The sequence below is a fragment of the Pipistrellus kuhlii genome, unplaced genomic scaffold (genome assembly GCF_014108245.1).
Source record: "Pipistrellus kuhlii isolate mPipKuh1 unplaced genomic scaffold, mPipKuh1.p scaffold_m20_p_15, whole genome shotgun sequence".
NCBI classification, from domain to species: domain Eukaryota; kingdom Metazoa; phylum Chordata; class Mammalia; order Chiroptera; family Vespertilionidae; genus Pipistrellus; species Pipistrellus kuhlii.
In genome coordinates, this window is record NW_023425460.1 from 46,862,106 (window position 1) to 46,878,355 (window position 16,250).

General features: G+C 59.3%; 1 protein-coding gene across 2 annotated transcripts; it reads left to right on the plus strand.

The window, feature by feature from the left end:
• Positions 1-1,544: 1,544 nt before the first annotated feature.
• Positions 1,545-10,345, plus strand: OAT (ornithine aminotransferase). Of its 2 annotated transcripts, none has more exons than XM_036439354.2 (9): positions 1,545-1,743; positions 2,934-3,158; positions 3,229-3,324; positions 4,359-4,486; positions 5,074-5,199; positions 7,208-7,333; positions 7,820-7,933; positions 8,411-8,555; positions 9,578-10,345. In XM_036439354.2, the coding sequence occupies exons 1-9, from the start codon at positions 1,545-1,547 to the stop codon at positions 9,736-9,738; spliced, it is 1,320 nt and encodes a 439-aa protein (XP_036295247.1). In that variant the 3' UTR covers positions 9,739-10,345. The 2 variants fall into 2 exon arrangements, with proteins under 2 accessions (XP_036295247.1, XP_045438158.1); XM_045582202.1 differs by having other exon boundaries at positions 5,074-5,196; positions 7,205-7,333.
• The last annotated feature ends 5,905 nt before the right edge of the window (positions 10,346-16,250 follow it).

The following is a 16,250-nucleotide window of genomic DNA, read 5'->3' on the forward strand; positions in this document are numbered from 1 at the left end:
GTCCCCCAGCCTGATCCCCAGAGGGTGCTCTTGTCCCTGATGCACTGCCAGCACCAAGGACTTAAAAGTGTGTGTGTGTGTGTGTGTGTGTGTGTGTGTGTGTGTTACTACCAGCTGCACGGGGGGTGGTGGGTTGAGAAGTACCCACATTGTTTATCTTGCTTACTCAGTGGACCCAGCCCGTGGCACTGTGTGTCCGTCCACGGCAGTGCCTGACTGTATGTCCATCCACCACAGTGCGTGTCAGACACAGACTGAGTGTCTGTGTGTCCATCCACCGCAGTGCGTGTCTGTATGTCCATCCACCACAGTGCGTGTCAGACACAGACGGAGTGTCTGTGTGTCCATCCACCACAGTGCGTGTCTGTGTGTCCATCCACCGCAGTGCGTGTCAGACACAGAGTGTCTGTGTGTCCATCCACCGCAGTGCGTGTCTGTGTGTCCATCCACCACAGTGCGTGTCTGTGTGTCCATCCACCACAGTGCGTGTCAGACACAGACTGAGTGTCTGTGTGTCCATCCACCACAGTGCGTGTCTGTGTGTCCATCCACCACAGTGCGTGTCAGACACAGACTGAGTGTCTGTGTGTCCATCCACCGCAGTGCGTGTCTGTGTGTCCATCCACCACAGTGCGTGTCAGACACAGACTAAGTGTCTGTGTGTCCGTCCACCGCAGTGCGTGTCTGTGTGTCTGTCCACCGCAGTGCGTGTCTGTGTGTCCATCCACCGCAGTGCGTGTCTGTGTGTCCATCCACCACAGTGCGTGTCAGACACAGACTGAGTGTCTGTGTGTCCATCCACCGCAGTGCGTGTCTGTATGTCCATCCACCACAGTGCGTGTCAGACACAGACTGAGTGTCTGTGTGTCCATCCACCGCAGTGCGTGTCTGTATGTCCATCCACCGCAGTGCGTGTCTGTATGTCCATCCACCACAGTGCGTGTCAGACACAGAGTGTCTGTGTGTCCATCCACCGCAGTGCGTGTCTGTATGTCCATCCACCACAGTGCGTGTCAGACACAGAGTGTCTGTGTGTCCGTCCACCGCAGTGTGTGTCAGCCGTGACTGTCAGTGTTCACGTGCTGCTCCCGTGCTTACCTTGTGCTTCCCGGAGGTTTGTGCTCTAGTCTGCTTCCTTCCTTCACGTTCTAACCCTCACTGAGGGCACGTTTTCCCACTGAGTCTCAGAGGGAGTGCAACGGAGGGAGAATGGCGGGTGGGGGGAGCGGGAAGGGAGGAGAGAGAAACACTGATGTGAGAGACACATCGGCCAGCTGCCTGCCCCCCGGTCCCTTACTGGCCGGAATGAACCTGCAACCCAGGTCCGTGCTCTTGGCTGGGAATCCGAACCTTGACCTTTTAGTGCTCAGGCTGACGCTAACCACTGAGCACTCTGGCCAGGGTGCTCTCATTTCTTGGTTTCTTGGTAGATGACGGCACATGCTCAGTGATGTTTAGTGAGTCAGCATCCCCCAACGGGGAGGATGCTGACTCGGTGCTCCCCCTTCTGTGACCAGGTGGGTCATTCCTTCTCCAAGGACACGATGCTCTCCAAACTCGCTCGTCTGCAGGCTGTGGTGGGGCTCTGTCGGGGCGCTCACACATCGGCGGCCTCTGCTACGTCGGTGGCGGCTAAGAAAACGGTCCAAGGCCCTCTGTCCTCCGATTATGTGTTTGAACGCGAATCCAAGTATGGCGCTCACAACTACCACCCCTTACCTGTCGCCCTGGAGCGAGGGAAAGGCACGTATTGAACTCACTCCGTTTTCGCTTTGAAACCTCGTGTAGAAATCGCTCTTAGTTTCCTCCGTGTGCATTTCCCAGCGTCCTTCAGTGTCTGTTGTGGATGAGGTTAGCTCACGCTTGTTGGGGTCGCTGCTCGCTGGGCTGGGTGTTGTGGGGCACAGGGGTGAGCTCGGTCGGTCTTGGTGGGGAGCTCCTGGCCAGCAGAAGGAAGATGCAGGTAAAGGCTGGGCCAGCTGCCACTGTCCCCTCAGACGCAGAGGAGGAAGCTGCCACCGGGGCGGAAGTTTTCCTGCTGGACTCTCCGCACCGCTGCCTCCATCAGCAGGGCACGGCTCTGCTTTCTCTCCACCTTGCCAACGCTGGCTTTCCCTTTAAAAGTTATGACCTTCTCACTGGGTGTGAATGCTGTTGTGATTGCTTAACAATATGTTTTTATTGATTATTAGAGAGGGGGTAGGGGGGGGGGAGAGAGAGAGAGAGAGAGAGAGATGGAAACATCAGAGAGAGAGAGAGAGAGAAACATCCCTCCTGCACGCCCTCTATGGGAATCGAGTCTGCAACCCGAGCATGTGCCCTGACAGAATCAAACCAGCGACCCCTTGGTTCAGGGTTGATGCTCAACCACTGACCACACAGCCGGCTGCTGCTGTGGTTGGATTTCCGTCTCTCCAGCGATTTCGATGTGGAGCACCTGTCCATGTGCCCTTGGGCATTTGCATGTGTTTGTGTGCCAGTTACATCGGAGAAATGTCCGCTCAGGTTCTTTGCCCTTTTTCCTCTGCGTTGTAAGTCTTGGATGAGTGCTGGATACTAGCTCCCGATCAGGTAAATGATTTGTTACCTGATGGGTTGTTACAGTCAACTAATCGTGACTTTTTGTTATCTTCCACCTTGAAATTCTCACTTTAAATTGCAAACTCCCGTTTTGTAGGAGTAAAGCTTTTACTCTGGAGTTTATGAAACCTTTTATGCTTTGCTGTTCTTGTTCAATGTTAACTTGAAGCTGGACAGATACAATAGAAGGTTTTTTTTATAAACCAGAGTGTATTACAATTGAACTAAAACATGCCTTAACCACAGCGCTGGCAGTTTTAATTTTCCAACTTTGTATGATTATCTAAAGTCATTCCGATTTTTATCTGTTCCCCGCTTTGCGGTTTTTCTAAATCCGTCCCTGTGCGTCTCAGGGATCTACCTGTGGGACGTGGAAGGCAGGAAGTACTTCGATTTCCTGAGTGCGTACAGCGCCGTCAACCAAGGCCATTGCCACCCCAAGATCGTGGAGGCGCTGAAGAGCCAGGCGGAGCGGCTGACGCTGACATCGCGGGCCTTCTACAACAGCGTGCTGGGCGAGTACGAGGAGTACGTGACCAAGCTCTTCAACTACCACAAGGTCCTGCCCATGAACACCGGTGAGCTGCGGGCCTCAGCCAGGGTCCTCCCGGCTGCCACCAGCACCTTAACCACGCCGTTCTCTCGTAGGTGTGGAGGCCGGAGAGACGGCTTGCAAGCTGGCGCGGCGGTGGGGCTACACCGTGAAGGGCATTCCCAAGTACAAAGCCAAGATCCTGTTCGCAGGTCCGTGCCCTCGCCTCTGACACACTGTACACACTGCGTTGAGCCCGATGGAGTGAGTGCCCTGATGTGCTCGCTTCCTGCAGGGGGTGATGCAGGACTGGCTGAATGTTTCATAAACATTTTCTTTTCTTGGGTTTCTTTCCAAATATTGTTCACATACGAGATTTTTCTCTCCTAAGTAACTTCCCACTCCTCTCCCGAGGGCGAGTGATGTTATGAGCTTTGAGAGCTCACCTTCTGGCTCCATCTCCAGAGGGGCCTGCAGGAGGCAGCCATTCCTCATTGATGGTTCCCTCTCTCTCTCCCCCCCTCTCCCTTCCTCTCTGACATCATTGAAAAACACAGAGTGACACATCACCGTTTAAAAGAAAAGAGAACCTCCAAGTCACTCTCTGACCCGCATTGTTTCTCTTCCTCGCATTTACCCGGTGGAGGGCGCTCTCGTGTGCTGTGTGTCACGGTGTTTCTCCCTGCTAGAGCGTGGACCCCGGGGCCAGGCGTGCAGTCACAGTCTCCATTCTGTCTGTGAGCCCCCGGAGCAGAGCCCCCAGAGCTGGGCTCCTTCTCTCACTCTCACGAGTTCCCGAGGGCGGAGGTTCTGTGCCAGGCCGGCCCCAGCGACAGCGCGCCGGGGTGTGTGTGTGTGTGTGTGTGTGTGTGTGTGTGTGTGCGCACTCACCCCACAACAGCCGGCGGAGGCGTGGCTGCTGACAGGGGAGCTGGGAGACCCGGGGAGCTGCCCTCACACACGTTTCCACGGGTGCTCGGGGGCTGGGTGTCGGCGTGGGCCTCGGGTCCGGGTGGTTGGGGGAGCATCTGCCCGGCTGCTCTGTGCTGGGTGTTGGTGAAGCGCCTGCCTGGCACTCGCAGGGCGGCCTGGTGTCCCGTTACCATGCGGTCCCAGACCAGCTTTGTCACAGCGGAAGCTCCTGGAAGCTCTCCCGGCAAAGCCTGGGCTTTCAGGACTCAGACTTGCTACGGCGTTTGGGGCTGCTTGTAACGCGGGGTGGAAGTAATCACTGTTTCTCCTCCAGCTGGGAACTTCTGGGGCAGGACTTTGTCCGCCATCTCCAGCTCCACAGACCCCAGCAGCTACGACGGCTTCGGCCCCTTCATGCCAGGGTTCGAGATCATTCCCTACAACGACCTGCCCGCTCTTGAGGTACCGGCCGTTGCCTGTGCACAGTAAATGGGCTTAAACTTGGTGTGTGTGTGTGTGTGTGTGAGTTACACATGGTCATGTGACCGAGAACACCCATCTCACTAAGTCGGCCAGGACTCGGACTCTGTGACGGTCCCTGGTTTCCAGTGGGGGGACCGAGGTCCGTGGTTTAACCCGCCAGCCAGCCAGCCACGCTAGGTTGTGTCCTGTGTGAGTGTTAACATGCAGAGTGGCTGCTCCATTGGTAGATAAAACCACTCAGTTTTCAGCTAGCTTTTTAAAAATGTGAGCGGAGGATTCTTCAATGGAGGATTCACTTAAAATGGCTTTTACAAAGGCCATTTTCTCTAATTTTAGTAACATTTTACTATATACTAGAAAATGTAAGAATAACTTCAGGCTGAAGTGCTGGAGTTTTTGGTAATTGAATGTCAGAAGTGTTATAGTTTGAAGTTAGAATATAATTTAGTGGGAAAACGTAACGTGTATGCTTATTCTTACCAGGAAGCTGTATACGTGCACTGTGAGTTCAGAAGTGAAATGGTTGGGAAGGGAGTGGCTAACGTGCGTTCACATGCTTTCTGCAGCGCGCTCTTCAGGACCCAAACGTGGCAGCGTTCATGGTGGAACCCATCCAGGGCGAGGCGGGCGTCATTGTCCCCGACCCAGGCTACCTGGTGGGCGTGCGTGAGCTCTGCACCAGGCACCAGGTGGGCTGCCCTCCCTCACCCCCTTTCCTCACCTGCCTCACCCCCTTTCCTCACCTGCCTCACCCCCTTTCCTCACCTGCCTCACCCCCTTTCCTCACCTGCCTCACCCCCTTTCCTCACCTGCCTGCGTCTCAGGGTTCAGCGGGGACACATGCAGAGTGCCTGACCTTCTGCTAGGGGGAGACATCCTTCCTGGAGCTTCAGAGCTCTGAGCAGCTGGCCCAGAGCCCACTTTTATGGCTGTGGAAACCGGGGGCCCCCACTCCCCCTCCCTCCCCCTTCTCAGCATTTGCCCCGATCCCTCCCAACCTTTGTCCTCTGTGCCAGCATTCAAGCTCTCTCCGCCTCTTCCCACCAAGCTAGCAAATATTTAATAGGAAGTTGATGTTTAATAACTGTTGGTGGAATAAACAAGAGAATTAATTGTTTCTAGAGATTAGCTCTGTTCTGAAAGCCCTCAAAGGCCTTACCTGACGTTAGTTCCTCTCCTCCCTGGGGGACTGAGCGGATGGCCTGGGGCTGGGGCCAGCCCAGGAGTCGTGGCGAGTCCAGTTTCAGAGCACACGTCTGTCTTTTCTTTTTAAAGCATCTTTTTATTTGATGTTCGTTGTTGGAAGTGTTACAGATGTCCCTTTGCTTGTGTCTTCTTCTTTCCCATTGACCCCCTCTGCCACGTGCCCACTTCCCAGGCCTTCCCCACTTTGTCTGTGTCTGTGGGTTATGCATGTATTCTATGTAAATAAAAGGCCAATATGCAAAGTGTCCCCTGGGAGTTTGACCGGGAGACCGGAGTTTGATAACTTGCTGTGATATGTGCTGATCACCAGGGGGCAGTGCAGAATGAAGGAAGCCCCCGCCAGCACCCGGCAGCTGGGGAAGGAAGGCCCCAGCTGGCAGCCGGAAGGTCCTGATTGGCCCTGGTCACTGGCCAGGCCTAGGGACCCCACCTGTGTATGGATTCTGTGCACAGGCCTCTAGTCCTATGGAATAAAAGGGCAATAAGCAAATAGACTGAATGGCAGAACAACTGAGCAATCGAAGCCTAATATGCTAATGTATTAAGGCTGCTCCACTGCTTGCTATGACATGCACTGACCACCGGGGGAAGACAATCAACCGGTTGACCAGTTGCTATTACATGCACTGACCACCAGGGGCCAGGTGTTCCAACTGGTAGGTTAGCTTGCTGCTGGGGTCTGGCCCATCAGGACTGAGCGAGATGGGCCGAACATGCCCTGGAGGCCTCCCATGGTCCCTCCCTGGCCCAATCATGCAACGGTGGGGTCCCTCAGTCTGGCCTGCGCCCTCTCTCAATCTGGGACCCCTTGGGGGATGTCAGAGAGTTGGTTTCAGCCCGATCCTGCAGGCCACGCCCCATGGGAGGGGACCAGACGCAGGGCTCATGGCTGGTGAGCGCTGCTGGGGCAGCGGGAGCCGCTCCTGATCGGACTGATTAGGCGCAAGCCTGCAGCAGGGGCCGGGGTGAGCGGGGCGGCAGGCAGGAGCTGCAGGCGGCATTGGACTGGGTTTCGGCCTGATCCCTGCAGGCCACCCAGGGGGACCCCACCTGTGCATGAATTCGTGCACCGGGCCTCTAGTATGTACGTAAGTTCCCCGGCTAATCACTCCTCTCCATCTCCACACCCCGCCTTCCCTCTGAAATTCCATAGCACACTTCCTACAAAGAAACATTCTTATTGATCTTTAGAGAGAGAGGGAGAGAGAAACAGTATTGACTGCCTCCTACATAAACAACCCCTACTGAGGATTGGGCCCCAGCCTGGGCTTGTGTCCTCACTGGGAATGGAATTGGCAACTGGTATGTAACTGGTACACAGGACAGTGCCCAGCCCACTGAGCCGCACTGGCCAGGGCTCAGAGCACACGATTGAAATTGCATGGCTGGTGACAGCGTTTTCACTATCCTCTGTGTGGGGATCAGGGAATGACGGTCACTATTTCCCTAGGGGAAGGAGGTAGATGATAACGTTGGTGTGGTTTCCCACAGGCCCTGTTTATCGCCGATGAGATACAGACGGGACTGGCCAGGACGGGGAGATGGCTGGCGGTCGACCATGAAAACGTCAGGCCTGACCTTGTCCTCCTGGGCAAGGCCCTTTCCGGGGGCTTGTACCCGGTGAGGACCGGTACCCTCTTCCCTCTGCAGTGCCGTCTTTCCTGCGGTTTGGGTCCACGTGGTGTGTCGGTCACCCGTAATACGTGCCGCCCGTGGGCGACCCACTGGTCAATTGTAACCGCAGAATCGGTGGGCCGTGGGCTTGGCTTCGGCATTAGCTTTGGTTGGACATCGCACCGCGGAGGTGTCCCTGTGGGCCCCATGCTCTCTCCGGTTGTCAGAGGCAGAGCATGGCTGGCTGCTTACGTGTGCAAGGTGCCCGGGTGGCGGCTGGGCGTGCGGGCTTGTCTGCAGGGAAGGTGGCGACGTGCCACTCCTGCTGCCGGAGCTTCTGCCAGGTTCGCTGTCGGCTCGGGTGTCAGGCTCGGGGTCGGGGTGTCAGGCTCGGGGTGTCTGCGGCTCAGGGTGTCTGCGGCTCGGGGTGTGTGCTGCGGGGGCAGGAACCCGGAGTTGGTGGGAGGGGTGGCAGCACTGACTCTCCCCCAGGTGTCTGCGGTGCTGTGTGACGACGAGATCATGCTGACCATCAAGCCCGGCGAGCACGGCTCCACGTACGGGGGCAACCCTCTGGGCAGCCGCGTGGCCATCGCCGCCCTCGAGGTGAGCCTGGGGCAGCGCACCCATCCCACGGGGCAGGGAGCAGTGACTGGCGTGAGCCGTTGGGGTGTCCCCCGGGCATCGCCGTCCACAGTGCTGGCTGTGGTCCCGTGGGCACGGGGCCTCCCTGAGCCCGGCAGGCCTCTGGCTCCGTGCGCAAGGCGCTTTTCCGTGTGTATCTGAGTTGTTACGTAAAGTTACGTCGCTCCTGAGGCGGGTTTCTTAGAGAAAAGTGTAAGTGAACTGTGACAGGTAAAAAGTTAAGCTGTCTAGCCCACTGGTTTAGTCAGCTGTGTGTTCGTTGGGTTAACACATTTGGCCCAGGTGTGCCTGCTGCAGGCTGGTGGTGGGTGGCGATGAGGCAGGCTCTGCGCTCGGGGTGTGGCCTGGGCTTGAGAAGGAAAAGCTGGAGCCTTTGCTCGCCCTCCCCTGCGCACGCCCCACATTCTCTCCGCTGAGCCTCCGCTGTGGGTCCCGCAGGTTCTGGAGGAGGAGAACCTGGCGGAGAACGCGGACCGCATGGGCGCCCTCCTGCGGAACGAGCTCATGAAGCTGCCCTCGGACATCGTGACGGCCGTGCGTGGGAAGGGGCTGCTGAACGCCATCGTCATCCGGGAGACCAAAGGTGGGGCCTCCCTTCAGCTGCTGCCAGCCCAGAGCATCCGAGGGAGTGGGAGGAAGGAGGGAGGAGGGAGGAGGAGGGGGAGAGAGGAACAGCTGTGAGAGAGAGACATCTCCTGGCTGCAGCCCAGCCATGTGCCCTTGACTGGGAAGCAAACCCATGGCCCTTGGGTACGGGGCCGGCGCTCCAGCTGCTGAGCACGCGGCCGGGCTGGAAGGCGTTGTTCTCACAGGAAGGCTGACACGGGGCGTTTTGTCTGGTTTTGGGGTTCCTCGGAGACCGCTGCCTGGCCGCCTAGAGGCCAGCTCTTCAGGCTGCGGGTCCCCTGATGTACTTAACAGTCTTTCCCTCATGGCGGCACCTGCCCTGCTTTTGTGCGAAAGGCCTGGTATGGCCTCCGCCGTCCTTGCCGCTGCTGTGACCTCACCTGCAGAGGCTGCGGGGACGGGAGGGGCCTGCGCCATGGCGAGGCCGTGAGGCAGCGGCATCTCTGCCTGGCTGCTCAGTTAGAGGATCAGGCGGAGCACCGGGCCCTGAGCGCTCCGGCTGGGCTCCTTGTGCCAGCGCTTCCTCCAAAGAGGGGAGTTCAGAACCATGGGGACCTCGAGCCTCACCCCAGCCCGCAGGCTCTGACCTGACGGTCTGGGTCCCGGCCTGAGCGATGACCGCGCCCCTCCCACAGGCCAGGAGGTGCAGCCCTGTTGATGCCCTGTTTGGGGCCTCACTCGTTCTGTGCTAGTTAGTCTGTCGCACCCTCGTTCTTTCTGTACCGGCTCCCCCTGGAATGGGTGCAGCAGTCCCCGCTCGCAGTTTTCTTCTTTATGAAAATCCGACGAGAATGCTGAGTCTGATGAGGCCACTCCGGTCTCGTCTGCGCTGGTGACGGAGCTTCCCGAGACCAGGGCAGAGCGCGCCTTGCTGGAGCGGGCGGGGGGCCGTGTGCAGGCCTCTCCTGCAGGGACCTTCAGGGAGTGCTGAGCGTTATCGGCTTCTCTCTGACCACGTCTGCGGGCCTTTCTCCTTAGATTACGACGCTTGGAAGGTGTGTCTGCGCCTCCGCGATAATGGACTTCTGGCCAAGCCCACCCACGGCGACATCATCAGGTTCGCGCCCCCGCTGGTGATCAAGGAGGACGAGGTCCAGGAGGCCGTGGAGATCATCAACAAGACCATCCTGTCCTTCTGAGGGGCCCCTGCTTTCTTAGGGGCCAGCTTCCCCGGGGGCGGAGCCAGCTGGGCTGGCAGCTGTGCCACATCCTCAGAGCCTCAGCGCTGCTCTCAGCGCGGGCACATTCCACTCCCGTGTCTCCAAGGACCTTTTCAAATAGACGTTCTTTTTAGCTCACGCACTAGCAGGGCATTTATGGCCACGCTGGCTGCTGTGTAAGAAGGCGATGGCGACTGTGATCATGGCTGTGTGTGCTGAGTGAAATGCTCCCTCTGTATATAGGCGGCCTTTTCGTCAAGCCCGTGTGGTTCTGCAGGTTTTATCAGTTCCGTGCTGGTGTGGATGTACTATATTTAAAAAAGTTGTATGTCGTTTTTCATAGAAGACTGCTTTAACCTTTAAAGTTGAATCATAATCACTGAGTTTTAGGAGGGCTTAAATGGTTAAGCTTATATAAGGTACAAGGTTTAAATAAACTTGACATTAGCCAACACCAAGACGTGTCATTATTTTGAATGAAGAATTAATCTTCAACATTCCCAAATTACGTTTTCAGTGTTGGTATAATTTGTAAAAAATACTCATTTTCAGTTTTTCTTTACACTTAAAGCTGATATTTAAGACGTCAGCTTTGTGATCAACATGCATGTGCTGACTGCTGCTCTGCAGGTCTTTGAGAATGGGCTTTGCTTAGCTTCCTGTTTCTAAGAGCAGTTCGGTCTCTGGGTGATCTCTGAAGAACAGACACTGAAAAGCAAGTCTCGCCGAAACCGGTTTGGCTCAGCGGTAGAGCATCGGTCTGCGAACTGAAAGGTCCCAGGTTCGATCCCGGTCAGGGGCATGTATGTTGGTTGCGGGCACTTTCCCGGTAGGGGGTGTGCAAGAGGCAGCTGGTCCATGTTTCTCTCTCATCGACGTTTCTAGCTCTTATCTCTCTCCTTTCCTCTCTGTAAAAAAATCAATAAAATATATTAAAAAAAACCCCAAAAAACAAAAAAGCAAGTCTCTGTGACGCCACCCCTCCCCTGGCCATCGCCTTTCTGGGCGGGCCGTTCAGCGCCTCCGGGGGGCACAGCTCCTGGGGTGGCCTCCTGGGGCTCACCTGTGCGGCCTGGCCTCAGCATCTCCTGGGCACGCCAGGTGTGCTGTGAACACGTATGGGGCAATTTGGACGGGGCTGATTTTCACTCTCGAATACGGCGTGTGGCCCTGTTCTGTGTCATGCCGCAGTGGGAGTGTCTGTGGCCGGGGCCCTCCAGGGAACTTGCTCCCTGCCCCCCGGTCCTGAGCCTCTGAGCAGCAGGAGCTCCCGGCTGACCGTGCAAGCCGGTGGGGGAGGAGGGCGCTCACAGCGGCTTGTGGTCTGGGTGGGTTTCTGGTTGGATGGCTGCAGGGGCTAGACGTGTTATAAGACACAGGACACACGAAGGTCAGGTGGCATTGCACAGATGAGGAAACCAGGGCTCAGAGAGGGACACTTGCCTTAGGTCATTGGAACAGGAGGTAGTGAGCCGGACTGGCATGGCTCTGTGGTTGAACTCATCCCATGAACAGGAGTCAGGGTTCGAGTCCCGGTCAGGACACAGGCCTGGATTGTGGGCTCATCCCCAGGGAGAGGCATGCAGGAGGCAGGGATCCATGAAATAGTGAGCGGTGGGCCTGGGGCCCAGTGGGCTGGACAAGGTTCTGGGGGCGGGCAGTTGGCTGTCCCTGTGCGCCCGGGGGGGGGGGAGAAGGGGGTCTGGGCACGGCTCCCTTTGCCTTGAACTTGGCTGAGAAGCTCAGGGGTGTAAAAGCACTCCAATTCGGTGCTAGCTCGGGGGCTGGATTCCTGAAGACTCCACCAGGAGCTATTAAAATGAATAACACACAGGCAAGAGCAGCCTAGTGGTTAAGGAGAAACTGTAAAAGGCATTTCAGCACTTTGCTGTTTGTGCACGGTAACAGCTCTGGGCTTTACCAGCTCCCAGCCTTTCTCTTGATGAACTTGCAAATGAGATTTCTCCTCCCTGAGCGCCCCCCCCCCCCCGTCCCCCCGCCCCATGCATGGCCCAGTCCCTCAGGTCGTTACTGAAGCATCTGGGCTTCATGGTTTGCATCACTGGACAGAGCAGACGGCAGGGGAAGAGGCGGGCAAGGCAGAGCCCGGTCAAGGCTGCCACGGTGGCCTCCAGCCCCGGCTCCTGGGGAAACGCCGTGGAGGGCTGGGGCTCCTGCTCTCGGCGGCCTTTCCTGAGGGGGGTAGGGAAGACCTTCCTCTCTGAGATGGAAAGGGAGCCCCAATCTCTTCCACCTAAAAAAATATATATATTTGAATTATTGATTTCCAAGAGAGAGAGAGAGAGAGACACCAGTGCTGAGAGAGAATCACTGATCAGCTGCCTCCTACACGCAGCACACTGGGGATCGAGGCTGCAATCTGGGCTGTGCCCTGACTGGGAATCGAACTGGGACCTCCTGGTTCTAGGTCGAGGCGCAGCCCCTGGGACAGGCCGGCCGGTATCTCTAACGAGTGGTCCCGGCGGCTGGTTTGGGCTCCAGAGGGGGTCTGGGTCTGACTCCGATCAGCAGCCTGGGACCCCTTAGCAGGTGGCCTGGGCCCCGCAGGAGGCTTCCACAGGGACAGCCGGAAAGCCGCCCCGAGCGTGAGGTTTCCACTGTCCCTCGGGTTTAAGATCCTCCTGTGCCTCAGTTCCCCCTAGAATCAGTTCCTCCCAAATGGGGGCCCATTGCTGTATGTGTGTGTGTGGGAGCTCTGGGCTCTGGGTGAATGGCAGGGCTGTGGCCAGGTGCCCCTCACCCCCAAGATCCAGCACCCCTAACCCAACCAAACCTGTGCCAGAGCCCCTGCAGACGGCAGGGGGCGCTGTCCGCAAAGCTTTGCTCGGGCGACCAGGAGCCGCAGCGTGTGCCAGGGGCGGGCGGTGCAGGAGGTGCAGGGCACCGGGCAGCCCGCCCAGGCCTGGCACTGCACTGGGAATGCAATGTGTTTTGTACAAGATGAGGATGAGGAGGAGGAGGAGGAGGAGGAGGAAGAGGAGAAAGACTTTTAAAGGTGCTCCTTGTAGGAAATTCGAAAACGTAAAAGCAAATTGCCCCCAGCCGCGCCCACAGTCCCGAACCCGCCCACAGCCCCGCAGAGCCTGCAGCTGGCAGCCCCAGGCCGTGGGGCGGCTCTGTCTTCAGGTGGGAGCTGAGGGTGGCCCCGCGGAGCCTGCTGCCCTACAGCCAGCCTGGGGGGTGGAGGGAGGCAGTGACCGAGTGGCCGGCAGGGTGGTGAGCAGGCCCCCAGCGGTTGCAGAGGTGGGGGAGGGAGTCTCCACCTGTCCGTGCCCTGCCTGTGCCCCAGCCCCAGCCCACCTGGGGGGTCACCCTCTGGGAGGGTCCCCAGCCCCCCTGGGGGGTCACCCTCTCCGGAGAGGACCTGCTGGCTGGCCCTTTGGCACAACCGGGGCTCTGGCGGTGGGAAGGGATTGGCCAGGGGAGGAGCCCTGGAGGGCCTCCTTAGCTGCTCTGTCTCAGGCTGGGAGCTCTGGGGTGCGGGCTCCCTCTGGCCCGGCTGGCTGGATGCCCTCCCACCTCCAGAGCAGGCGGCTTGGCGGGCACACCCCTGTGGGCACACTCCCTGCGGACACACCCCTGTGGGCACACCCCTGCGAGCAGCCAGCCGGCCTGTCTGCGGCCGGGCCCCGCCCTTTTCCAGCCCCTTTCCCCAGGAAAGCGAGGCCCACTCCCCCTGGGCTCGGAGCGCAGCTTTGAAGGGGCCCCGAGGCCCAGCCCGAGCCGCCCGCAGTAAACAGCCGAGGACCCAGCTCGCCGGCGGCCACAAAGGGACACTGTGGGCCCGGCAGAAGGGCCCATTCAGCTCTCCCAGGGCGGGACGCGCCTGCTAATTAGGGGGGAGAACCCTGGTGGGTGGGCTGCAGGGGGGCGGGGGCGCTGTGCCCGTGGGGAGGAGCCCGCTGGTACCACCAGCTAGACCAGGGCCCAAGGCCAGCCCTGCCGACCAGCTGGCGGCTCCAGACCGGCAGGGAGCCGGGAGGACGGCCTGTCCCTCCGGGACCCCCCATGAGTGGACAGAGCTCGGCGCTGGGCGGGGCTTAGCGTCTGCCAGACCCTGCCTGTGCCTTCTGCTGGCTGCCCCTCAGCGTCCTGCTGCCGGGCTGGGGCACAGGCACTGAGAAGGGCCCCTCAGCTCTGGGGTGGCTGGGGCCCAGGCACAGGGCACGCCCTACTGCAGGCTGTGCCTGTCCTCAGAGCGCTGGGCACGTCCTCTCAGTGCTCCCCTGCCCCGTGGTGAGGAAGGCGTGGAGAGATGAGCCTGCCACCTTCCTCACAGCCCGGAGGTGCTGTTATCCCCATTGCACGGGGAGAGAAACTGAGGCCCCACAGGGGAGCTGGCTTAGCCCAGGTCACACGGTGCTGGACCAGCCTTTCCCCACGGTTCTGCCTGTGGGGCAGCCGGGCCTGGGCACTGGCGCTGTGGGCACCGCCCAGGATCCCATGGTGCATTCCTGTCCCAGCCCCCGGCCTGGGAGCCTCTCGCTGCCTCCCCCGCATCCCCACGGCACGGCACGGCCCCGGGGACCGGCTGCACGGCCCCCAGGACCTGCTCCAGGGCTCCGGGTGGGAGGCGCGGGACGTTCGTTCCCCCAGAGGTGCTGAGGGACAGGCTCGGGCCCGGACTTCCTGGGAGAGGGGCCCCCGCAGCGGTGCGGGCTGTCCCAGGTGGCGGGGGCGACGGAGCAGCTGCACTCAGGACCTTCCTTCCGGAGACGCGTTGGCTGGAAGTTGGTGGGAGGGAATCCTGCCGGCCCCTGATGGTGCCCACTCTCTGTGCGGGCTGGCCGTGGCAGGGCTTGTCTGGAGGGTGGTAAGAGGATCCCAAGGTGGGGAGGAGGAGGGCACGCAGCTGCCTGGCTTAGGGCCTGGGACTGTGCAGTGCGAGGGGTGTGGCTGGGGGAGGGCCTCCTGCACACGCAGGTTGGGGTCCTGAGCAGCACCTTCCTGGGCGGGACCCTCAGGCTCTGCAGCAGGTGTCTAGGTGGCAGGTCATGTGACCCGGGCACCATGTGACCCGGGCACCATGTGACCCGGGCACATGTGACCCTGGCACCACGTGACCCTCCCACCTGCATTGCCACCTAATCTCAGGAATTGGAGCCTCAGTTAAGCAGGATCCTCCGTGGGAAGGGCTTCGCTGTCCCTCAGCCCTGACCCCTGACGGGCGTTGTCGATGTCGCAGGCTCCGGACAGAGCTCAGATGGCAGGTCCCTCCCGCTGTGCAGGTGACTCTTGTTCCCAGTGGTTTATTGTGCTCACACACTGACGCCTGCAGGGAACTGTGGACTTATTCCGTGCAGGGGTGGGCGGGGGACACCGGAGAGTCCGAGTAGGCATGTGCGGAGGAGTGGAGAGCGCGCCTGGGAACAGCCCCTGAGCTGATTGCCTTCTGAATGCACCGGCCTCGGCAGAGTCACGCTCTGGAAACATACCTTGCCGCAGGCAGGTGTGTTGTCAGCCTGACCTTTAGCTCGGGCCCAGAGGGTAGGTCTCATGATCTAAGCTCAGCCGGGTGCCAGGAACAGACACAGTTATCCAGGCCCGGCCAGGAGTGACGATTACAGAGAAGCCACGAGACTGGAGAACTCCAGTTTGATCTTTAACCAAGATTTCACATAATTTCCTGTACCTTAAGCTTTAGTAGAACTTCCTGGTTTCATGGCGTAGAAAATAGACGTGCTGTGCCGGCTCTGGGCCACTGTCTCTCCAGCAGAGGACGGCTCTCCCACCTGGCCCCGCTTTCCCCTTCTAGTTCTGAGTCTATTCCTTTCATTTTCTCAGTCCCCAGCTGCCCCTACTCAGGATCCGTGGACCTCTCTCCAGCCACGCTGGCCTCGGTGAAAGAGAGAATACGAACAGAGGAGCGGGGAGGTGGCCCCCCCCCCCCCGCCCTCCTCTCGGACCCTCCAGGGACCACCGCGGGGAAAGGGGAGGGGTGGGCGTCAGAAGCTGACTGGCGCGGTCAGTTCCAGCGGACGTGTCACACCCTGGTCTGTCCCTCGCCAGCATGGGGCCTGGGCTGGGCGGGACCTGTCCCTTTTCTGTGGCCGGGCGGGTGAGGGTGAGGAGCAGCCAGGGCGGGGAGCGGCCTGAAGGAGCCCACAGGAAACCCTGGCACATGTTAGCGCTCCGTGGATGGTGGCTGCCTACAGACGACCTGGGAATCTCGGTTTTGTGAGCCGGGAACAAAGCACCATGTGTCTGCCCGGCCAGAACGGCTTCCGTGTGTGCGTGGCTCACGCTCCGTGGGCCGCTGTGGCCGTCCGCACCTCCGAGCCATCGCCTCGAAGCACACAGGCCGTTTGAAACAACGGGGCGGTCTGTGGAGCCGGGGGTATTCCCAGGTGCTTTGCTGCGGGGCAGTCCTCAGAGGCCTCACAGGCTCACAGGCTCCGTGCAAACACCCAGTGCCCGTCACCACGGGCCCTTGTCCTAGCCTGCCTGCCTCTTTGCCCCATTGTCTGGGC

Bases quoted from the DNA above. Each gene is read 5' to 3' on its own strand.
- OAT (XM_036439354.2), top strand. From the start codon at position 1,545: ATGCTCTCCAAACTCGCTCGTCTGCAGGCTGTGGTGGGGCTCTGTCGG. The intron at 3,325-4,358 runs GTCCGTGCCCTC...TTTCTCCTCCAG, and splicing joins AGCCAAGATCCTGTTCGCAG to CTGGGAACTTCTGGGGCAGG. The intron at 7,934-8,410 runs GTGAGCCTGGGG...TGGGTCCCGCAG, and splicing joins TGGCCATCGCCGCCCTCGAG to GTTCTGGAGGAGGAGAACCT.